This window comes from Gorilla gorilla, chromosome 1 (genome assembly GCF_029281585.2).
Source record: "Gorilla gorilla gorilla isolate KB3781 chromosome 1, NHGRI_mGorGor1-v2.1_pri, whole genome shotgun sequence".
NCBI classification, from domain to species: Eukaryota; Metazoa; Chordata; class Mammalia; order Primates; family Hominidae; genus Gorilla; species Gorilla gorilla.
The window spans coordinates 31,014,618-31,040,206 of record NC_073224.2 but is presented as its reverse complement, the minus strand read 5'-3'; the positions used below and the strand labels follow the sequence as shown (position 1 = coordinate 31,040,206).

General features: G+C 38.1%; 1 protein-coding gene across 3 annotated transcripts in view; it reads left to right on the top strand.

Annotated features, from left to right (window-relative positions):
- Positions 1-25,589, top strand: part of GPATCH2 (G-patch domain containing 2) — a 201,763-nt gene that overhangs the window by 169,844 nt on the left and 6,330 nt on the right. For 2 of the 3 annotated variants that reach the window (XM_004028411.4, XM_055379546.2), the window contains exon 9: positions 9,589-9,677. In XM_004028411.4, the coding sequence (XP_004028460.2) occupies positions 9,589-9,677 (89 nt within the window). Of the gene's footprint in view, positions 1-9,588; positions 9,678-25,589 lie in introns of those variants that run through there. The other variant, XR_008677486.2, reaches the window with a different exon arrangement.

Genomic DNA, 25,589 nt, shown 5'->3' with positions numbered 1-25,589 from the left:
GGAAATACGGAGAAAAACACTTGGAAGAGTAGCGAGGTTAGGAAAGTTCAAAGAGGAGAAAGACGTTTTAGACTTGAGGGCACTAAGAGAACTGAAGGAAAAAAGCAGGCTCTCTAACATGGGCAGAATTAGGAAACATAGAAAAATTTTTAGGGCAGAATTAGGAAACATAGAAAATTTCTTAAAGTAGGTAGAATATATTGCTCTAATGTTAGCACATATATATGGTTTCGATGACTAGCAGTTGTTAAGAAAAAAATCTAAAGGACCTGGAAAAATACGGGGCATGATGTAAGCTAAGATATAACAGCAGGTCTCTCGAATCGATTTTTAGAAACCCCATTCAACATTCCCCCAGATGTGAGAATGTCTTCATTTACATATGGTAAAGAAGTTGTAATAATTACCTGAATTTCATAAAACAGCCGCTACCATTTTCAGTTATCATTTGTGTGGAATAATGAAGCAGTACAAAAGAAATATTTAACTGAGCTGTTTAGGAATATGGTGTCGTGTATTTCTTAACATACACAAGGAATGATATCATTGGACTAGCAGTCCCTCTAGGCTTTAGATAAAGCATGAAGCATACCATATGAAGGAAGCAAGACATCTTTGTTTTTTTGAGACGGAGTTTCGCTCTGTCGCCCAAGCAGGAGTCCAGTGGCGCGATCTCGGCTCACTGCAAGCTCCGCCTCCCGGGTTCACGCCATTCTCCTGCCTCAGCCTCCGGAGTAGCTGGGACTACAGGCGCCCGCGACCACGCCCGGCTAATTTTTTTGTGTGTTTTTAGTAGAGACGGGGTTTCACCGTGTTAGCCAGGATAGTCTCGATCTCCTGACTTCGTGATCCGCCCGCCTCGGCCTCCCAAAGGCCTGGGATTACAGGCGTGAGCCACCGCGCCCGGCCAAGCAAGACATCTTTGAAGAGAAAGTACCAAATGGTGGCCAAGAGAGAATCTGCAGCAATAGGCTGATGTCACAATATCAGTGGGTTTTCTTCTCAAGGACTCTTGTGAGTTTTAATTGAGTTTTTGAAATGAAAATGAGTGTTTCATTCTTGTATGTTATGACACATTTAAAGCAAGCAGAAATGGACAATGAAGAAAAAGTTAACCTTTCTATTAACTACCAAAAAAATGCCTACATGATTTTTTCAGATGACCCTAATTCTTCCTTTACTGTAGCATAATGGCAATTTTCAGATGTAATGAGTTTACTCTGCTATGTGTTTATTTGGTATGTGTTCAGTGACACCCTACACTAAGCATTCTTCTGCATGTATTGTATGGCAAAGTGCCTTCCATCTGTTCCCTTTAACTGTGACTCTAGGTAAATTACTTAACTTTTTTGTGCCTGGGCTGCTTATCTGTAGGGTGGGGATGATAATAATAGTAAGAGTAATAGCTAACAGTTATTGAATGTATATGTGCTAAAATGTTTTACATAAATGATTTCTAAATGAAATCTTTTGAGGTAAGCATTAGTTTAATCATAATTCTTGAAGTTAAGGAAATTGAGGCAAAGAGAATGTAAGTAACATGCCAAAGGCTGATAAAAAGCCTTCTCAAACATTGATAAGCGGACTTTTTCAAAGCTCTAGTGAGAAAGCAGACATGGTGTTACAAGAAGGAACGTGTCCTGACTCTCTGGCTCATCCCAAATGCAAATCAAACCAATGCAACCTAAAGCTTGAATTTACACCACAGCTGCCCCAGTGTGAAAAGCTTGACTTTGCCTTTGAGAAATTCATCGAGCTGCCAAAACCACTTACATTTATCAATACCATTGTTTTTCTCTTTTCTAATTAATCTGGTTATAATTTGTATCTTTCATTGCATGCTAAATGTAAGAAAAAATAATAATAATGAGAAGGGTAAAGAAGAAAATTCCCACAAAATGCCATCACACACAAATCATTATCATCAATATTTTGTTGCACAGTCTTCCATGCCTTTCAACCCAGGCCTATGCATATTCATTGATTTGGATATTTTAGTTTAGTGCACACACCTATTCTGTGTTTTTTGATATTGTGATTTTAAAAGGTGACCTATATATGTGGCATATTTTAAATATTCCAATGACATTTTAAGACAAGTATTTTCTATTTTAGGTTATGAATAGTTTGGTTTAAAACTACTGAGTCTATTTTTTTGGGTAACCCTCTCTGTTAATCATTCAGAATCAGATAAAATTCATGCATCCTCTTGCTAGAAAAGTATGCATACATGTATTTTGCACGTAATTTCAGTAAGTTTCTGGCTCTTCTGAAGGCTCCCATCTTTTCCCCTGCATCTCACCTCCTTGCACTGCATTTCAGCCCTGCTGACACTGCTTTGAGGAGTCAGGAGAGTCCTTGACTAGCAGGGTGGCAGCAGGAATGAAATGAGGCCCTTGAGCTCTTTCAGAAGCCTTCTGACACAGTGGTGCTAAAACGGGAGTGTTCCCTGTCACCCCTCGCAGGAGGTGTGACAGGGGTGTGGCTTGTCTGTCGGTCCACTGTGCGCCCTCAAACCCCTTACGGGAGGGGGAACACCCAGATGGGCAGATACAGGAGCCAGGGGTGAGCACTTTGGGGCTCTGGCCCCACAGTAGCATCTAGGGGTGGGTACTTGTGACTCCCAAAGCCCAAGTGGGCATGGTGTGTGTTACAGTGCACTCTTTTAGCTTTGCCATCCACAGACAGCTTAAGTGTTAACCAGCTCAGTGCCCTCTTGGTACCCAGGTCCTTGTCCGGCGCCCAGGAAGAATCCGGTCACACAGGGACTTGAGGATGGTAAATGCAGGGCTTTTATTGAGTGGTGGAGATGGCTTTCAGTGAGATGGATGGGGAGCTGGGAAGGGGATGGAGTGGGAAGATGGTCTTCCCCTGGAATTTGGCCGTCCAGCGGCCAAATTCCTCTCTGACTATCCCCAGCCAAATTCTTCTTGACGTTCAGATGCTCCTTCTCTTCTCTCTGCCACACCATTCTGCCGTGCTTCTGCTCTTTTGTCTGTCTTCTCTTTGTCTGCTGCTGGAGCCTGGGGCCTGGGGTTTATATGGGTACAGGATAGGGAGGTGTGACAGGCCAAAGGCAACTTTTGGGCACAAAAACAGGAATGCCTATTCTCATTTAGGACCATAGGTTTCCAGGCTTGAGGGTGGGACCTTTGCTGGGGTACCGCCATCTTCTACCTAGTGTTTCCCTGTCTCCTGTCCATATCAGTGGCTCACTCACACTAGGCACATAAGAAACACAATAAAGAGTAGCTCCAGAAGAGGCCACCAATTACCTGTAGCAGGATAAAGCAGACTGGGAAGAAGGAAGTTTGGACTCGAACCCTCTGACTAGAGTGGAAGAGGCACTAACAGGACAGATCCATCTGAAGCAGTGAGAGGAACTACACAGTGGCAGGCAGATCATTCTATCTAAGGGGTAGAGCCTCAGACTACATGTGGTGGAAGGTTAATCAACACAGAGTCAAGAGTTGCCAACAGGTAGGCAGTGAACAGGGATAGGAGCCAGGGGCAGCTGATGCTTGGAGAAGGGTAGGCAGGCAGCATTAGAAAGAGCCTCCATCACCAGATTCCATTTCATGGCCAGGAATTGAGCATCTAGGAGGTCAAGGCAATTACCGAGTTCTGAAAGAACTAAGTTACTACAAGGTTTGTGGTAAGGTAGGGTAAGTCTAGAATAAAGCTTGGACCCAATTACTGAAACCCAAGTACTAACTTCAGTGCACTGAGCTAAAACTTAAACCACCTCTTGCTAAGATCAGGTTTGTTCCAAAGAGAAGGTAAATGGGATTGAGGCAGAATGTGAAGTCAAATGACCAAAGCCATCAAGAGAGAAGACCAGAGCCAAGAACTGGTCAGGCTGTGATCCACGATACCAAATGCAAAGGGTTGCTATGAATGTCCAAAGAGATCATGCACAAAAAGCTGCTTTGAAAGAAAACACCACCACTAAAAACAAGGATTTGGCTGGGTGCAGTGGCCTGTAATCCCAGCACTTTGGGAGGCAGAGGTGGGCGGATCGCTTGAGGTCAGGAGTTCGAGACCAGCCTGGCCAATAAGGTGAAACCCCCGTCTCTAGTAAAAATATGAAAATTAGAGGGCTTAGTGGTGTGCACCTGTAGTCCCGGCTACCGGTGGGGGCCGGGAGGGTGGGCGTGGTGCTGATGTATGAGAATCACTTGAACTCAAGAGGCAGAAGTCACAGTGAGCAGCGCCACTGCACTCCAAACTGGGGTACAGTGAGACTCTATCTCAAAAAGGGGAGGGAAAAAAAAGGAAAGGTTTTTTTTTGTTTTGTTTTGTTTTGTTTTTGAGACAGAGTCTCACTCTGTCACCCAGGCTGGAGTGCAGTGGCGCGATCTGGGCTCACTGCAAGCTCCGCCTTCCGGGTTCACGCCATTCTCCTGCCTCAGCCTCCCGAGTAGCTGGGACTACAGGCGCCCGCCACCACGCCCGGCTAATTTTTTGTATTTTTCGTAGAAACGGGGTTTCACCGTGTTAGCCAGGATGGTCTCGATTTCCTGACCTCGTGATCCTCCCACCTCAGCCTCCCAAGGTGCTGGGATTACAGGCGTGAGCCACCGCACCAGGCCAGAAAAACAAGGATTTAATTCAATCCTTCTAGTCGTTATAAAACATTTATACTTGAAAGTGCTTGATACTTATTGTATTGTGCGTTTGGGTACTAAAGGAAAAAAAGCTAGATACTGATGTCTGTCTGTTCAGTTTAATACGTTGAGACATATTGACACCAAGTAAAGTGGGGAGGGTAATTTGGATCTAGAAAAGGAAGTTCACACGGGGCTCGTTTCCCAACCCCCATCCTTCTCTCTGCCATTGGAATGCTCCTCCAGTGACACCACAGACCTGCTTTATTTCTGTGCAGCTGATGCCCTGTCCAGGCTGATATTTTTCTAACTGACAGTGAGTGTTCTTGCCAAATGCCAGGGCCCATAGTCACGTCTGTTTGTCTCTGTTTTGCAGCTTGTCCAAGGCTGCTTGGGAACACATTTTATCCAGGGGGCAGCTTTAACTAGGCCTAATTCTCTGAAAAGCCTCTGTTTGTAATTGCATACAATGAAGAGACAAGTTCCTGTTGTCTTCTCTTTACTATTATTGCGTCTGACACTGCCTGCTTCAGTCCTTGTCAGCCCGTGTCAAAAGCCAGGTTTTCAGGCAAGGTGGTTCTCAGTAGAGTTTTTGTTTCTGTTTTTTGTTTTGAGTTTATTGGGTTGTTGTTTTGTTTTGTTTCTAATTTTTTCCCTCCAGATAAGATGTCCAGCTTCCTGCCACCACCCCATTTAAAAGATAGCCTGCAGCCAACGATGGGGATAAACCAAGTGAAGTTGGTTTAAAAAGCAAAATAAAACAAAAAGACTTCTTTTTGAGTTCTGCTTTTCTAATATTTAATAGGAAAATTTTCAGAAGTAATACTTGAGAAACCATGTTTCAAATCGTAAGTGACAGACCTGTAACAAAAATGCACCATTTCTTTATCCTTTCCACTTCAGAATAGGTTGGTTTTGATTTGTCTCCCTTCTTTTCCTCCCCATGCAAATATCCCAACTAAAACACATATCTAGTTGATTGGTGTTTTTCTGATACACCTTACAGAAGGATCTTAATATTGTTCTTTAATAACTTTGGGTCTGTTCCTAGGACGTTGCATTGTCATTCTCAAAACACCACAGAAGAAAGAAACAGAAAATGCCGACCATCACCTTGAGTAGTATTCCAAATGTTCTGCTTTGCAAAGACAAATGACTCATTTAGACTGAAGAAACAAGGCTGCCTTTGAGACATTCATTGATTTTAAATTAAAAAATAACTGCTATGGTTTACATTAAGAGTGACAACTAAATAACAGAGTAGACCTTACTTAGTGTCATTTGTAGCAACTCCACTGCACCTGTCTGAAAGAAGGGGGGTGTGGGGCAAGCCTAAATGGGGTGATCTTATGGATCAATAGTCCAGATCTCTCAATGCTGTGTAGCAGACAGTCAATTCTTGATAGAATTACTGAAATATACAGCTAGCTGTTTTTCTTATGGCTCAGGTCTTCAGGTTTGGTGTTGCTGAGTTTATTAACTTTATTCTCCTTGAACATTTTTCTCTTTTTCTTTATGTAGCTATGTTGGGGGTGGGGGAAGGGAGTTGAATGAAAATGTTATATTTCATTTGCTCTGTGAAGATACCCAAAATGTTTGGTCCAGCAGATGGAAAAAAAAAAAAAGGTTTAGAAGAGGGAGTTGGTTGTTCCTGAAGTTTGTTTTTCACTATCTTTGTAAATAGGCCTACATAATAAATTTTAAGAGGTATGAAAAAATAGTTATAAAGGCAATATTGACTTGGGAGAGTTATTTTCAAGCAATTAGAATACTCCAATTACATATAACTACTGCAAAAACAAAGTAAATAGAAACCAATGGTATTAATAGTCACAGTGAGCATCTAATATCAGGCACTCAAGTATTTCTTCTGATTATTTCTAAAAATGTGTTTCTTAAGAAACGTGCCCTGGCTAATAATTGTTTTAGCTTAGTTTGAGCTTTAAAAGTATCTGAAATCAATAAAACCAGCCTTAATTCTTTTAAAATTTTTATTGATATTTAATATTTGTACAACCAAGAAGTTTCATTGTGCAGTAACTTGCATCATTCTTTAGTTATTATAACTGAGATGAGGAAGTGAGTGTCTGAACTATGGCAAACCTAGTTGGTCTCCTCCCTCTTCAGTCTCAACCGTGTCCAACTCGAGCTCTCTACCAGCATCCATGCATCTGGTCTACTTTGTCTCCTTTTATAAAATCTTTAATGACTCCACATCGCTGTTAAGTCCAAACACCTTCATGGGGCAAAGGTGACATGTATGGCCCCATGGTCCAGCCCCAGTGCTCTTTTCCATTCGTGTTATACAGTCCCTTCTGCAAACACTGCTCTGCAGGCATCCTGAACTACTCATAACTCCCTGAACAGAGCAAACTCTTTATCACTCAGAAATTCGTTCAGCAGCAAGTATAGAAAACCTGACCTGCAGTGGCTTAAACTGTAAGAATGTTTATTATGTTTTAACAGAGGATCAGAAGTAGCTAGTTCATGAGTTGGTTTTCACAGCTTGATTACAGAAGACCCACACTGCAGAATTCAGATTCCCACTTTATTCCCTGTTTTCAGAATGGTACCTTCCCCTCCTCTTCAGCTATTTCTGATATCTGAGCCTGTCTGGTATATGCTCTACAGAGGGTAAACTCTGCTCCAGTCTTTTGCTAAGGGGAGATTTCAATAGGGATAAGATAGGTGAAAGGGTACTTTTTTACAAAAAGGTAATATTATGACTCTCATATGGATATAAAGTGGGTATGTGTTAAAGATTTTATTTAACTCATTAGCTAATGAGGGAGCTGGGCAGATGTTATAACCAGTTGAAAGGAGAAGTCAAAGAAGCTCAAGTGTATATAGAGTAAAGGAGTATTGAAATGATTGTTTAAATGGACCCAAAACTAGCTTTTCCACAGAAAGGAAGGTTGTCATTCCACAGGACAGAATTTATTTGTGTTTCTGTAGTTAAGAAGTATTTCCCATTGCTTTCGGTTAGCTACAAGGTAGAGTTGTAAAATAGCTTCCATAGAATTAGCATTCAATGACTGAAAGGGTATACTCCTGAAAGCATAGTTTTTCCATGGAAGCACAAATTTTATCCTACCAAGGAAAAAATGTATATTTGATGCAGCATATTTAGGATTGTTGTAAGGACTAAATAATACAGTCTTTACTAGTCATTAATAAAGTTGGTTATGCCTGCCGCCACTATCACTGTACCTAATGATTTCATATACACATATATATGTTTTCTTTCGCCACTCTGACTTTAAATTCTTCCAATAATGAGAACTGAAAGTTTCATTTCCTTTGTATCTCCCATCTTCTCTTTTCCCCTCTCCCCATTTTCACCACCACTGGAGTCTTATGCTAAGTCCATAATAGATACTGATAAATGTTTGCTGAATAAGTAAAGGAATAACTTTAAATTTGTACAAAAAGAGTATGTCTTCTCTGTGACATCATTCTACTTTTTAAAAATGTATATATAATCTTAAAAAGTAGACACAGTCATAACTATTCATTTTTCTTGGCATCGTGAGCCAAGACCATACCTCAAAATCCAATAAAAATGTTATAGTTATGCATGTTAATGAACTTTTGGAGAGCCAAGCAGAGCTGAGTTAGTCATTAACAGAATGAATTTTTGAAAGGTTTTTTGAAATATTTTAATAATTATAATTATTTTGTAACAGAAACAGTATGCGCTCAATAAAAAGGTAAAAGAAAACTAGACAAATGCTCATTTACTGTTAAGATATGTTGATAAGGTTTTGTGGTGTATTTTTTTGACTGCATGTGGCCCTTAGATTACTCAGATCATTAATTATGACTGTACTTTGTGCTTTATAAATAAAATCTATATTTGAAATAACTGTACTCTCCAGCACTAATTTTTCATTATATTTAACCATCTGAGTATATGTGTTTAAATATATATCTTGAATTTTGAATTTCACCTGAATAAATTTTAGTTAATTTTTCCCTTTTTTTCTTGCTAATAATCTGTTTTCAAATTAGTTTCTTTAAAACCTCAAGATACTGTCAGATATCTCTCTGTCTTACTAAAAGAACATGGGCTGTCATAAACATGCTTCATTTATTTCTGCTTCATGTTCCCCAGGCCCTATCCCAACCCTGCATCAAGGATTATGATGCAGGAAATGAACACAGAATCTTTCTATAGCTTGAAAAGTTTGAAGACTTTAAATGCTTTCTTTTTTATATTCGTCTTGATTTCTAATTGGCCCATTTCTTTTTTTTTTATATAACTTTTCAATTTAGGAGACCAAAATTAGACAGAAGAATCTAATTGTATAGTAACTGGTTCCAAAAATAGCAGAAGGTCCACTTCTCGGTTTTTATATATCATGTTTTTACAAATATAATCCGGTATCATGTTAGACTGTTAAATAGCAGTGGACCAGCGTTAATGCATTCAAATTATGTTTTCTCACTCAGCTAATAAATAATTAACTGAAGAATTCTAATCATATAAATTATAAGGGAAGCATCACTATTTCCTTCTATTTAAAATGTTTTAAGAGAATTCACTGCTGCATAATATCCTAAAAGAAATTGATCATACTTTTCCTGTAATAAATGTTGTTCTGACAGTAAAGCATTAGTAACCAATTGATAACCTAGCAACAATATTGTGATCTCTTTAGATAATTAATCTTAGCTATTTTCCTGTCAGAAGCAACAGTGCTTGATTTTATGTTGAGCCAGAAAGATTGCCAGTTTTGAAAATTAAAAAGCATTCCTTTTATATTATTCATTCCAGTAACAATTTATGATGGCGCATTTAGCTGCTGAACGCTTGTCAACAAACGTAATTATGTTTCGATATAAACAAGATTGGTGATTTTACTATGCAGCTCCATCTTTGTTGAGAACGTTTTGATGTAGGTTCAGATGATACAAGCTGTGTATTTATGTGTCATTTTTTTCTTCTTTGTTAATAGTTTTTTCTGATAATTATTCGTAGGCAAACAAGCATGCATTTAGGATCCTTATGCATGGGAGATATCAAACGGAGAAGAAAAGCCGCACCTTTGCCTGGACCTACTACTGCAGGTAAAACAAAAGCAGGGTTAGAGTGGAGCACAAATGTAGAGTTCACAAATCATGAAGAATAAAATGTAGATACTTCTTAATCACTTGCAATGAGGAAGAAGCACAGCTGCAAGAAACTATTAAAACAAATCATTTGCATGTGGTATCAGGGTGTATTACATGTTCCATGTGTAGATCTTCCAGGTTAACATATATGTTACATCCCTGCCCAAATGCAAGATTTCGTGTAAGGTATTAAAAGGATACAAAAACTTCAAAGGCTATATAAATTGGCCTCTATAAATTTACAGTCTTGTTGGGAAAATAAGGCATAAATAGATGAAATGACAAATAACCCCAGAAGAGATTAATAGTAATAAGTTCAAAAAGTATAGCCGCAGCCCCAAAACACAAGACCCCATGTGGTAGGAGATGGAAACCCGACTGAGCGAATGTGGCAGTCTGGTTTCTAGTCCCAGTTCTGTAGCAGTCTTAGATTCCTCATTCCTTCTTTAGACAACATTAGTACTAGATTGTGAAAGCTCTCATTTCTACCTCAAAAATCATGTCATTCTAATAATATGCCATTCTAATAATGAGTGTGGTATTGAGAAGACTACAAGTATTGATCAGAGGGAAGTCACTGTAGATCGGAGAGGACAGGAAGCCTGCCTTACTGAAAGGGCAAAGACTCGCCTTGTAGTGAAGGTTGTGAATAGAATAGTATGTATTGAAAATCTCGTGCAAGAGCAGTGGTAAGGGAGGCACAGATAAAGTCAGTGATAGGAGGAAGCCAAGTGGGCATTAAAATGTAGACACCCACATATAAATAAACAGCCGTTAACCATAATGGATTTGTGATGCAGCAAGCTGTATGAGAAAATGTTTTTCAGTGTAGATACAAAGAATAATAGCCTTGACCTATTGTCTGGGATCTTTAACCATACACATTTAGAAATTTTCTCTTAGCTTCATTTGGGCAGCCTTTATAGGAAAAGTGATTTTAATTATAGAATGTGAAAATAAGATTCCTATCAACAAGAGAGTAAACAGGAAAAAGAAAAATATATGTAAGTATATGCATGGTTTTCTGGGGGTGGGGTAGCATGGTGAGTTTAAGAGGAAAAAAAGATGTGAAACTTACATTCTCTATTTTTTTTTTTTTTTTTGAGACGGAGTTTCACTCTTGTCACCCAGGCTGGAATGCAGCAGTGTGATCTTGGCTCGCTGCAACCTCTGCCTCCAGGGTTCAAGCGATTCTCCTGCCTCAGCCTCCCAAGTGGTTGGGATTATGGGCGCCCACCACCATGCCCAGCTAATTTTTGTATTTTTAGTAGAGATGGGGTCTCACCATGTTGGCCAGGCTGGTCTTGAACTCCTGACCTCAGGTGATCCGCCCACCTCGGCCTCACAGAGTGCTGGGATTACAGGCACGAGCCACCGCACCCAGCCACGTTCTCTATTAGGGAACCTATTCCATAGTAAAGCACTAGAAAATTGAAGAATAACTTAAAATTGGAGCACTTCTAATGCAGTTGTTCCATATAAGGGACTAGATTATAAAATTATGCATTTAGATGCATACCTGATCATCTTCTGGCTGTATTGAATTTTCAAGATTAGGAAACACCTGTGTGTAGAGTGCGTTTGTATTTGTATAGAATAATATTTGCCACTTGTTGAGTACCTACTGTGTACCAGAAACTTTATTATTTTATCTTTGTAACAACTGTATGAGGGAGATGGTGTTATCATCACCTTACAGATCATAAAATGAAGATGCAAAGAAGTGTTAGGTTAGCTACCTAAGATGACAGAATTATTGAATGCAAGGGAAGGTTTCAAGCCTAGGTCTGCATAACACCTAAATCCATGCTCTTTCCATAGCAATGTACTTACAGCCTCTTTGTAAGAATATATATATTTTCTTTATATACACATTACATATATATAAAGATTGTCCTATTGCAGATGCTGACTTAAATGCACTACTATATGCCTTAAGTTTTATAGAAGATTTATCTAACTATTACTATGTAGAAATGCGAATATTCATGAAATATTTCTAATATATCTCTTCATACAGGAACATGTAGCCACATTTTGGATGAAACACATGTCATCAGTCTTGCAATTCAGATCTTTCATAAGGCAGGTATAGGATTCTTTAACATCTGCATTCCAGTTGAATGGCCCCTGAATTTTCTTATCTTTCATTGATTCAACCATTAGCGGCAGAAACAGTACAAGAACAATCTTAGGAATGCTACTAAAGCACCTTAGTGGCAGCAATAAGGAAAAGAAAATACTGGGGTCACGTCCTAACACTCCGAACATATGTGAAATGAGAAGGAAAATGCATAATGGTTGAGGAGCGGATAATATAATTATTTCTGCAAGGTGATTTTGACATTACAACTCAGTAACATCAGAAGAAATCATTTATATGGCGTATGGGTACAAACATTGAACTTTAGCCTAAAACAGTTTTTTTTTATAAGCTTATACCAGCATATTCCAGATTTTATATTTCAAAATTGTGATTCTCTTAATATTCAGGATGTTGGTATTACTACATTTTTACTTAGAAGATAAAATTCATAGAAATTTAATGCACTTTTAATTACTCAAAAAGCAGTGGAGCAGGAGAATTGCATCACTTATTTTCGAGGCATTTTTAAAATCTGTGCATAACTGTTTGTCTCTAAGAGGAAGAGATTGAGGTTATCTTAAAGTCTTCAGTTTTAAATAGAATATCTTTTAATACCAATGAATCAACTCTAAGGTGTAGATTATTATCCAAATTCAAGTAAGAAATGTTTTTGCATAAATACACTTTGATAATGAGGGCATGAATCCTAGATCATCTTTTGTCTGAAAATTACAGTTTTCAAATTCTGAAAAAGAGTCAGTCACATAATAAAGAGTTAGTTATATTTGTAAACTTCTGATTTTTAGCTAAGGACAATATTCTTGCCCTTTTATAGGCCCTTGCAGAACTCCTGAAAAACACATTGAGTTGAGATATATTTTCATAGTTTCTTTTGCCTTTAGTCAGCATTAACTCTAAACAAGAAAAATGCAGATGATAACAGTCTTTTATTTGAAATAGGGAGTAAGAGTTAAAAGACTGACAGCTTGAATATTGTTTGATAATCCCCTCTGATTTATATGTGAAATATTATATAATCAAACAGCGAGTTTAGAAAGGATTTACCAAAAAATTGTCAGAAAACTATAATTAGGCACTTTAAATCCAAAACGGCGTTTGTATAACAATTTATGACTAAAGATAAATTGTATTCATAATAAATAACACTTTTAATAAAAGATTTAAAGCCTCCTATGAAATTAATAACCCAGAATTGATTACGTTTACCTGCTAGTGTATTGAAAATTTTTCTCACCCTCTTTTAGCAATAGCTTTGAAGCATAATTTCAGTCGCTTTAGAAAGCTCTAGACTAACCAGCAGTGTTGTCATTTGAACATTTATTAATTGTGACAGGAACACCAAATTTATTTCAGTGCTTTAGCTTATTTACTGCTCTTTCACCTTTGTATTTTGTATTGACAAAGGAAAATGAATATTGATAAGGTTAGATATTGATTTTTTTAATGTATAGCTTGTTCTCTGCCTCATTCAAAGTCACATACTGAAAGATAGTGGATGTCTCAGTAGCAAAGGATGTAGATTTACTATTATAAAATTGAGAACTATCGAAGCAAGAAGGTTTGCCAGCAGAATGCATTTTATAGTTTGAAAAATGTCATCTGTAAAGGTGAAGAAAGGCAGTGAACAAAATAAGAGGAATATTATTAACACTTTTTAAAAAGGCGTTAGCAATGTTGGTTGTGGTCCATGTTTTTGGTAGAAGGCATAGCTTATTGAGGATTTAATAGTAAAAAGATTTAAGTTCCTTTTTTGAGATATTATGGCTACTATATTTTTAAAAAATTTTGTCCACTGTACAGTATGAAAATTCAATGTTATCCACAATTAATATTCCCTATTACTATTTTGCTTTCTATTGAAATAATATCATAGTAAAATATTTATTATAAGGAGTCAGCCTTTTTTCTATACATTTTAAGTATAGAAGTGAAATGCCTTTTGAAGTTTAATGTCTTGGTATGCATGTTGTTCCAGGGTAGTTTTTTTCATGAACATGTGAGTTCTGGCAAGAGGTTACATTACAGCTTTTTGTGACTTTTCAACTTTTTTCTCCACGTCCTACTGATATTTCAATAGGAAAATAATCTTCTTGAATATTTAAGGCAGTGAAGGCAGGTTGTAAATAATAATAATGAGTGAAGACTTTTTAAAGGCTCATTTGCAATTAAAAGTCATGCCAAATATAATCAGAAATGTGTGGTGTAACCAAGCTCCTTTTCAAGGTACTAGATTTTATTTGTCCAAATTTATCTTATCAATAATTATATTTTTATTTGCTGCTATCCCTGGGTCCATATAGCTGCTGTAGATTATTGTAGCTCTTTCAAGATTTTAAAACAGGCAGACTTTTCCAAGGGGATTGTTATTAATTTTGAAACCAGACTCTATCTGAATGAATAGTAAAGGCTAGGATATATGCAATCCTTCACCTCTTGACACATACACCACCAGCCCACTCTTTGGTTATGTGTTTTAGTAGAATCTTAATAAACAGTTTTCCATTATCATTCAGTACAGGATGGACAGAGTAAGCACACATGTTAGATAGAAAAGATAGAAAAGAATTGCTGTTTCCTGATAAAAGACTAAATAATGAGAAAACACTTAAACTACCGAACACCTGAAAACACTGAATAAAATTTGAAGCCATCTTTTTACAAAGATAGCTGAGACGACAGGAAAGAAAGGGAAATGTTCAAGACCAAAATGGCCCTGAGCAGCCCCCACACCCACTCACACTACTGGCAAGCTCAAAAACCTAAGGCATGTTCGTTAGTTCCCCCGTGGACAGGGAGTCAAGCCTGGGATCCCAGCGTAAGTCTCCTTATCAAGTCAGAACCTCTAAAAGCTCCATCATCAGAAATGGGCAGACTGGAAACAAAACTTACCCACAGGCACTGTGGAAGATAAAGAATCTTGTTTCTGCCTGGGCTCCAAATAGAAAACTCTCTGAAGATTTGTGACCAAGAGGCTGCCCTCACAATGAGTTTCTAGTTTTAAATTACACTAAGCCAAAAATTAACATAAAAACTGGTTTCAGAAGCACATTCAAAGCTGCTCTAGAGGTGTAGGCCTTCAACCCGGGCCTCAGAGAAGCACCACAAGTAAAAACCTACCAATGACGATCTCATAAACCAAAACTAAAAAGTTAGTTATAAAAACATATTCAAAAAAGAAAGGAAATAATTGTAGACAAAGAAAAGACAGATGTGGTAAAGAATCGAGTAGAAATTTGAGATTATTTTATTATGAAAATATCTTAAAAACTGTGCAAATCACTGAATGGGTTATATGACAGATTAGATACAGCTGAAAAGACACTGAATTTTAGGCGAGATCTGAAGAGTGATCTCTATGCTACATAAAAGCAGCACAGAGAGATAAAATGATTGAAAATATAAAAGAGGCTGAAGGACTTAAGGACAATGAAGTTCAACCTGTGTCCAATAGAACTTACAGAAGGAAGAGTAGAGAGAATAAGATGGTGCAATATTCAGGAAAATAAGAATTTTTAGAATGGAAGGAAAACATGAATTTTCATATTGAACAAGTACGAGTCTATATCAAGAAATATTAAATATAAATAAAGTCACATTGTAATAAAACTTGAGAACACCGAAGACAAGGAGAATGACTTAAGAGCAGCCAAGGAGAAAAAATATAACCTACGTAAGAATGAAATTGTACTGGTAGCAAACTTAAAAATAGCAGTACAATTGCGAATGTAAGAGAGAATATTTCCAAAGTGCTAAGACAAAATAACCAAGTCAACCTGAGTTACATATCCAGCTAAATTATTACCCAAGAGTGAGGATGAAATAAAGTCATTTCGGATAAAGACTGACCACTACTAAATTTTATACCTCTTGTAGAAGAAAACAGAATCCATTAAAAAAGAATGAAATTCAGGAAGTAATGGTGAGCAAAGAAATTGTTGAGCATGTACTAAAAGCTAAATTAATATTGACTGTATAAAAGTAATAATGATGGTGACAGTGACCATGTAGATGATTAATTTGGATGTGTAAAAGTAAGATGGACAATAATATGTAAAATGTGAGGGAATAAACAAGATATGCATGTTGACTTTTAAAGGTCATCACTTAAAAGGATAGAAATATTGCATATAGTCTTCAAGATAGTATAAGCAAGCAATAAATCCCAGAAAGGAAGAAATAAAAATTCACAGAAAAAGCAAAGCTAGTAGCATTATATAATATAGTAAAAATAAATCTAGGTGTATTAGTAATCATGATAAATGTAAATGGAGAAACTACATCTGTTAAATTTAGAGATTATAATGGATAAAAGAAGAAAACTCAGTATATGCTTTTTACCATAAATACAACTAAATATAAGGTTTAATTTAAATATTAGCCAAAGAAAGCTAGAGTAGCTGGATTTATAACAAACAAAATGAATCTTGAGGTGTTTCAGGAGTTAGAATACTCTCTTTACTCAGATTTGCTATGCTTGTTTAGATTTATACTTTTATCAGGAGTTAGAAATCTGTGAATAGAATAAAACCTTAATCAGTTGGGGAAATATGGCAAAAGAAATGATGTAATAGAAAATGTTTTTTGTTTTTGTTTTTCTTTTCTTATACTTTAAGTTCTGGCATACATGTGCAGAACGTGCAGGCTTGTTACATAGGTATACACATACCATGGTGGTGTGCTGCACCCATCAACCTGTCATCTACATTATGTATTTCTCCTAATGCTATCCCTTCCCTAGCCCTCCACCCCACAAGAGGCCCCAGTATGTGATGGTCTCCTTCCTGTGTCCATGTGTTCTCATTGTTCAACTCCCACTTATGAGTGAGAACATATGGTGCTTGGTTTTCTTTTCCTGTGTTAGTTTGCTGAGAATGATGGTTTCCAGCTCCATTCAAGTCCCTGCAAAGGACATGAACTCATCCTTTTTTATGGCTGCAGAGTATTCCATGGTGCATATGTACCACATTTTCTTTATCCAGCCTATCATTGATGGGCATTTGGGTTGGTTCCAAGTCTTTGCTATTGTGAACAGTGCTGTAATAAACATACATGTGCATGTGTCTTTATAGTAGAATGATTTATATTCCTTTGGATATATACCCAGTAATGAGATTGCTGGGTCAAATGGTATTTCTGGTTCTAGATCCTTGAAGAATTGCCACACTGTCTTCCACAATGGTTGAAATAATTTGCACTCCCACCAACCATGTATAAGTGTTCCTATTTCTCCACATCCTCTCCAGCATCTGTTGTTTCCTGAGTTTTTAATGCTCAACATTCTAACTGGCATGGGATGGTGTCTCATTGTGATTTTGATTTGCATTTCTGTAATGACCAGTGATGATGAGCTTTTTTTCATATTTGTTGGCCACATAAATGTCTTCTTTTGAGAAGTGTCTGTTCATATCCTTTGCCCACTTTTTGATGGGGTTGTTTGACTTTTTCTTGTAAATTTGTTTAAGTTCTTTGTAGATTCTGGGTATTAGCCCTTTGTCAGATGGATAAATTGCAAAAATTTTCTCCCATAGGTTGCCTGTTCACTCTGATGATAGTTTCTTTTGCTGTGCAAAAGCTCTTTATTTAATTAGATCCCATTTGTCAATTTTGGCTTTTGTTGCTGTTGCTTTTGGTGTTTTAGTCATGAAGTCTTTGCCCATGATGCCTTTGTCCTGAATGGTATTGCCTAGGTTTTCTTCTAAGGTTTTTATGGTTTTAGATGTTACATTTAACTCTTAATCCATCTTGAGTTAATTTTTGTATAAGATGTAAGGAAGGGGTCCAGTTTCAGTTTTCTGCATATGGCTAGCCAGTTTTCCCAACACCATTTATTAAATAGGGAATCCTTTCCCCATTGCTTGTTTTTCTCAGGTTTGTCAAAGATCAGATGGTTGTAGATGTGTGGCATTATTTCTGAGGCCTCTGTTCTGTTCCATTGGTCTATATATCTGTGTTAGTACCAGTACCATGCTGTTTTGGTTACTGTAGCCTTGCAGTCTAGTTTGAAGTCAGGTAGTGTGATGCCTCCAGCTTTGTTCTTTTTGCTTAGGATTGTCTTGGATATGTGGGCTTTTTTTGGTTTCGTATGAACTTTAAAGTAGTTTTTTCCAATTCTGTGAAGAAAGTCAATGTTAGCTTGATGGGGATAGCATTGAATCTGTAGATTACTTGGGCAGTGTGGCCATTTTCACAATATTGATTCTTCCTATCCATGAGCATGGAATGTTTTTCCATTTGTTTGTGTCCTCTCTTATTTCCTTGAGCAGTGGTTTGTATTTCTCCTTGAAGAGGTCCTTCACATCCCTTGTAAGTTGTATTCCTAAGTATTTTATTCTCTTTGTAGCAGTTGTGAATGGGAGTTCACTCATGATTTGGCTCTCTGTTTGTTATTGGTGTATAGGAATGCTTGTGATTTTTGCACATTGATTTTGTATCCTGAGACTTTGCTGAAGTTTCTTATCAGCTTAAGGAGATTTTGGGCTGAGACAATGGGGTTTTCTAAATATGCAATCATGTCATCTGCAAACAGAGACAATTTGACTTCCTCTCTTCCTATTTGAATACCCTTATTTCTTTCTCTTGCCTGATTTCCCTGGCCAGAACTTCCACTACTATGTTGAATAGGAGTGGTGAGAGAGGGCATCCTTGTCTTGTGCCGGTTTTCAAAGGGAATGCTTCCAGCTTTTGCCCATTCGGTATGATATTGGCTGTGGGTTTGTCATAAACAGCTCTGATTATTTTAAGATACATTTCATCAATACCTAGTTTATTGAGAGTTTTTAGTATGTAGGGGTGTTGAATTTTATCAAAGGCTTTTCTGTGTCTGTTGAAATAATCACGTGGTTTTTGTCATTGGTTCTGTTTATGTGATGTATTATGTTTATTGATTTGAGTATGTTGAACCAGCCTTGCATCCCAGGGTTGAAGCCGACTTGATCATGTTGGATAAACTTTTTGATGTGCTGCTGGATTTGGTTTGCCAGTATTTTATTGAGGATTTTCACATCGATGTTCATCAGGGATATTAGCCTGAAATTTTTTGTTGTTGTTGTGTCTCTGCCAAGTTTTGGTATCAGGATGATCCTGGCCTCATAAAATGAGTCTGGGAGGAGTCCCTCTTTTTCTATCATTTGGAATAGTTTCAGAAGGAATGGTACCAGCTCCTCTTTGTACCTCTGGTAGAATTTGACTGTGAATCCATCTGGTCCTGGGCTTATTTTGGTTGGTAGGCTATTAATTGCTGCCTCAATGTCAGAACTTTTTATTAGTCTATTCAGGGATTCGACTTCTTCCTGCTTTAGTCTTGGGAGGGTGTATGTGTCCAGGAATTTATCCATTTCTTCTAGATTTTCTAGTTCATTTGCGTAGAGGTGTTTATACTATTCTCTGATGGTATTTTGTATATCTGTGGGATCAGTGGTGATATCCCCTTTATCATTTTTTATTGTGTCTATTTGATTCTTTTCTCTTTTCTTCTTCATTAGTCTGACTAGCAGTCTATTTTGTTAATCTTTTCAAACAACCAGCTCCTGGATTCACTGATTTTTTTGAAGGATTTTTCGTATCTCTCTCTCCTTCAGTTCTGCTGTAATCTTAATTATTTCTTGTCTTCTGCTATCTTTTGAATTTGTTTGCCCTTGCTTCTCTAGTTCTTTCAATTGTGATGTTAGGGTGTTGATTTTAGATCTTTCCCACTTTCTCCTTTGGGCATTTAGTGCTATAAATTTCCCTCTAAACACTGCTTTAGCTGTGTCCCAGAGATTCTGGCACATTGTGTCTTTGTTCTCATTGGTTTCAAATAACTTATTTATTTCTGCTTTAATTTCTTTATTTTCCCAGTAGTCATTCAGGAGCAGGTTGTTCAGTTTCCATGGAGTTGAGTGGTTTTGAGTGAGTTTCTTAATCCTGAGTTCTAATTTGATTGCACTGTGGTCTGAGAGACTGTTATGATTTCCGTTCTTTTGCATTTGCTGAGGAGTGTTGTACTTCCAATTATGTGGTCAATTTTAGAATAAGTGCGATTTGGTGCTGAGAAGAGTGTGCATTCTGTTGATTTGCACAGAGCTGAGTTCACATCCTGAATATCCTTGTTAATTTTCTGTCTCGTTGCTCTGTCTAACATTGGCAGCAGAGTGTTAAATCTCCCACTATTATTGTGTGGAAGTCTAAGTCTCTTTGTAGGTCTCTAAGAACTTGCTTTATGAATCTGGCAGCGAGAAGACAGGTGTTGGCTTGTCTTACTAGGTTGGGGAAGTTCTCCTGGATAATATCCTGAAGAGTATTTTCCAACTTGGTTCCATTCTCCCCATCACTTTCAGATACACCTATCAACCGTAGGTTTGGTCTTTTCACATAGTCCCATATTTCGTGGAGGTTTGTTCATTCCTTTTCATTCTTTTTTCTCTAATCTTGTCTTCATGCTTTATTTCATTTAGATGATCTTCAATCTCTGATATATTTTCTTCCGCTTGATCAATTTAGCTATTGATACTTGTGCATGCTTCAGGAAGTTCTCATGCTGTGTTTTTCAGTTTCATCAGGTTATTTATGTCCTTCTCTAAACTGGTTATTCTAGTTACCTTTTTTCAAGGTGGTTAGCTTTCTTGCACTGCATTAGAACATGCTCCTTTAGCTTGGAGGAGTTTGTTATTACCCACCTTCTGAAGCCTACTTCTGTCAGTTCCTCAAACTCATTCTCCAGTTTTGTTCCCTTGCTGGCAAGGAGTTGTGATCCTTTAGAGGAGAAGAGGCACTCTGGTTTTTGGAATTTTCTTCCTTTTTGTGCTGTTTTTTCTTCATCTTCGTGGATTTATCTACCTTTGGTCTTTGATGTTGGTGACCTTCAGATGGGGTTTCTGTGCAGACGTCGTTTTTGTTGATGTTGATGCTATTCCTTTCTGTTTGTTAGTTTTTCTTCTAACAGTCAGGCCCCTCTGCTGCAGGTCTCCTGGAGTTCACTGGAGGTCCACTCCAGACCCTGTTTGCCTGGGTGTCACTAGCAGAGGCTGCAGAACAGCAAAGATTACTGCCTGTTCCTTCCTCTGGAAGCTTCATCCCAGAGGCGCACCCGCCAGATGCCAACTGGAGCTCTCCTGTATGAGGTGTCTGTCGACCCCTGCTGGGAATTTTCTCCCAGTCAGGAAGCACGGGGGTCAGGGACCCACTTGAGGAGGCATTCTTTCCATTAGCAGAGCTCAAGCGCTGTGCTGGGAGATCCGCTGCTCTCTTCAGAGCCAGCCAGCAGGAATGTTTAAGTCTGCTGAAGCTGTGCCCACAGCCACACCTTCCCACAGGTGCTCTGTCCCAGGGAGATGGGGGTTTTATCTATAAGCCCCTTACTGGGGCTGCTGCATTTCTTTCAGAGATGCCCTGCCCAGAGAGGAGGAATCTAGAGAGGCAGTCTGGCTACAGCAGCTTTACTGAGCTGTGGTGGGCTCCACCCGGTTGGAACTCCCAGCAGCTTTGTTTACACTGTGAGGGGAAAACTGCCTACTCAAGCCTCAGTAATGGCGGACGCCCGTCCCCCACCAAATTCAAAGCATCCCAGGTCGGCTTCAGACTACTGTGCTGGCAGTGAGAATTTCAAGCCTGTGGATCTTAGCTTGTTGGGCTTCATGGGGGTGGGATGTGCTGAGCTAGACCACTTGGCTCCCTGGCTTCAACCCCCTTTCCAGAGGAGTTAATGGTTGTGTCTCGCTGTCATTCCAGGTGCCACTGGGGTATGAAAAAAAACTCCTGCAGCTAGCTTGGTGTCTGCTCAAACAGTCGCCCAGTTTTGTGCTTGAAACCCAGGGCCCTGGTGGCGTAGGCACCCGGGGGGATCTCATGGTCTGCGGGTTGTGAAGATCATGGGAACAGCGTAGTATCTGGGCTGGAGTGCACTGTTCCTCAAGGCACAGTTCCTCCAGGCTACCCTTGCCTAGGGGAGGGAGTTCCCTCACCACTTGCACTTCCTGGGTGAGGCACTGCCCCACCCTGCTTCTGCTCACCCTCCGTGGACTGCATCCACTGTCTAACCAGTCCCAGTGAGATGAACCAGGTACCTCAGCTGGAAATGCAGAAATCACCCACCTTCTGCATTGATCTCGCTGGGAGCTGCAGACTGGAGCTGTTCCTATTCAGCCATCTTGCCGGCAACTCCCCATGCATCAGAAAATGTTGATGATATAATATGGCAAGTTCAGTGTTCAGTCAGCTGAAAGGGTAACATTTGGGATCAAATATCCTAAGTTCAAGTTCTAACTGGGGTACTCTTTAGCTAATTGACTTCGGGCAGCTGAATTATCTCTCCAAACATCAGTTACATCTACAAAATTGGGCCAATAATACTCCCCTTTCAGGTTGATAAGATCAAAAGAAATTATGGATACAGAAGCATTTATAATGTATAAGGGCTGCAGACGTCATTGTATTCTACGTTATCCAAATGTGTCTGTGATATATTGTCCATATACAAAGTGCAATATATTGTTCATATACAAATTGAGAGAACCTAATATTGCAATTCATATATTACTCAATGAATTTTTTTAGTGGTTTGTACAACATCTCTGCTAAAAATTCGTATAGGGAATCAGGGGAATCAGGTAAAGAAATGTGTGTAGGCTTTTGGAGTAAGCTTAACCAAAGTTTGAATCCTAGCTTACTCACTGTGTGGTCAAGGTTAAGTTACTTCAACTCTCTGAGGACCATTAAAATTTCCTTTTTGAATGAAGAGTAGAAATAATGAATGTCAGATACCTAACAAATATACCACATGCTTTGTGTAGGCATGCTTTCTAGTAGGAAGACCAAAAATGGTTCTGATTATATTGTAGCAGATAAACATTCCTGTCTGACTTCAGGGCCAAAACAGTTTTCTATTCGTAAGATTTTTTTTTTTTGAAAATGCATACTGTTTGATACATAAGCATTCCATAAGAAATATGTTTCAGTTTAATTAAAAACATATGTTAATAAGAACACTTCCTCCTCTAAACATGTCAATAACAGATCATGTCTTTTATTCTTTACAAAGTTTTTATCCCTTAAGGAAAAAAAAACTAGTTTTACATTAAATTTCTGTTATTTAAATAAGTCAGTGCATCATATATTTATGCACTTAACTATTTAAACTGACTTTAATTAACAAAAGTATCATGAAGTATGTCTGCAATATTGCAGATAAAATTATAGACTAGTCTGAATTAGTGAAGCATTTCTATATTAATAAATGAAATAATTAAAACATTAGACGAAGAGTAGTAACACCTACCACTTTCTCTCATCTTAAACTGTGCTTAATGCTGTTCCTTGAGTTCATAATAATAATAATCAAAAATCCATGTCCCTAAATTAGTTGCTGAGAACAGAGGACAGTATCATTACTTATCATTGTTATAATGTTCCTAATAATAATGAGAATAGCCCAGCCCCTCAGCTGGCTAGTCAAGTAATGGTGAAAAGAGTATGGGAAGAAAGAGTGATCACAAACTAATAAATGCCTTGTGAATACAAGGTAGGGACAGAGGCGGAGTGCACTAGCTGTTCTATGGGAAGCAGCATGTGTCACCTCCCCTTCCATTGGCTGTTTATCCAACATCAATACAACACTTTAGGAGCCAAATTACTAAACAAGCTGCCAATTAGGCTTGCAGTCAGCTGGATAGATTAGTGGCTAAGAGAGGCCGATACAAGATTTTCATCTCTTGAGCCAATTATGCAAGTGAATTACCCTCCACGGTACTCTTTGGAAGATTGGAGGGGAAAGGACCGACTCAGCTGTAATAGATATGAGAGATCCAGCAGACAGGAGGCTGGGAACGGAAGCAGGCAGAAAGGTTAGTAGGAGATGTATTGCTAAAGCTGCCCGAGCAGGAGAGCCTTCTAGGAAAGGTCTTAAAGGATTTTAACACTGCCAGGAGCCAAAGAAAGGGAAATTATGGTTGTGGTGTATACTGCGCTGAGGCTGAGTTGTTCCACTCCCAAGTCTTAATCTCATAAAAGAAGGATGAGAAGCCAACAGTAGATTTCACTCTAGAATCATTTTCCATGAATAATGAAGTATCTGTTACTTTTTTTTGTTTTTTAGGTTGTGTTTCTATGAGGAAAGATTTAGCATTTGAAGAATAAAATGTTCGTTTTTCTTCTGAGTACAAGATAATGCTTTCTTTTATGTTATATTGTTTTATTTTTATGAAGAAGAGAAGTGAAACCATCATTTAAAAAAATGAGAATGAGTTCTTTTCCATCTATATAAAAACAAAAGCATGAGAGTATGGTGGTCACCCCTGGGCTACCCTGCTTGAAATACCAACATTTTTCAATTATAATAGTGAATCAATTATCATTTGCTGTTCACTTTAGGACTGAAAATTCACCATAATTTAGCAATTTTTTAGAAATATTTTAAATTGGCCTTACTGTTTTCTTAAATATTAAACAAATTTTAATTCTGAACTTTTGCAAGCTATCCTACCAAAAATGTGAGTAAACAGATGTATAGCCCAGAGCAGCATTAGACCTCTGGTCTGACTTTAGCTTAGGGTAGAAGTAAATTAATTCATGGCAATCACTGAAAAATCAGGGATATGAGACAACACGCTAAGGCACTGTTTAACCTGGCATACCTGATTAGCAGCTATCCAGAAAAAACTACATACCTTGGAGGTCTGTCCTGGTTACCACCATAATCATGGCTTCAAAATAAAAAATTAACTGCTTTTTTGTTATATTAAACATTTTTGACAAAAGATTTTTATGTTGTGCGTGCTTGCGTGTGTGTGACTAAGAGGTCCATTTTTCACTGTCACACACAACACACATTCACACATGTATTTATAATCTCTGTATATGCATTTTGCCCTTCTCAAGTGGTCAATAATTTTAGTCAAGAATTTTTCTTTGACAGTGTTGGGTGTTGCCACTCAAGAGGCAAGTAGTTGAAGGTTCTTTCTGTTACATGTTAAGGTACTTGTTTCCATGAGCTATGAATCCATTTGAGAAATCCAAAGCCAATTAATCATTGGCTAGTTCTTACTCCCTGTAAAGAATTTAGCAAATGGCAATGATGTGGTCTTCTTCTTGGTCTTGAAATGCACTGAAGATTGAGAATACCAGAATGTTTAATAAACGGCTTTGAAAATCAATTGATGATTACTCCATAGTAAATAAGAGGGGGGTAGGTATTAAAACTCATGTCTAGCACTTTGTGGCTTTCCTTGTTCTACAAGTAAGAATCACAGAGCGTGACTCACTTGCTGTTCCCCACAATGTGAGACACAAGTTACCAGAGAAGATACACCGTTGGTTCAATGCTGACATTTCTTTTACTATTATTTTATTTTTTACTGTGAAATACATAGTTCAAAGAATACACTTAAAAATGTATATGTACAGTTTGGGTGTGGTGGCTCACGCCTGTAATCCCAGAACTTTGGGAGGCTAAGGCAGGTGGATCACCTGAGGTGAGGAGTTCAAGACCAGCCTGGCCAACATGGTGAAATCCCTTCTCTACTAAAAAGTACAAAAATTAGTTGGGTGAAGGCACACACCTGTAATCCCAGGTACTCGGGAGGCTGAGGCATAAGAATCACTTGAACCTGGGAGGTGGAGGTTGCAGTAAGCCAAGATTTCACCACTGCACTCCAGCCTGGGCAACAGAGTGAGACTCTGCCAAAAAAAAAAAAAAAAAAAAAAATATATATATATATATATATATATATGAACAGTTTAAAGAACAATAATAAATTGGCCATTTGGGTAACCACAACTCAGGATAAGAA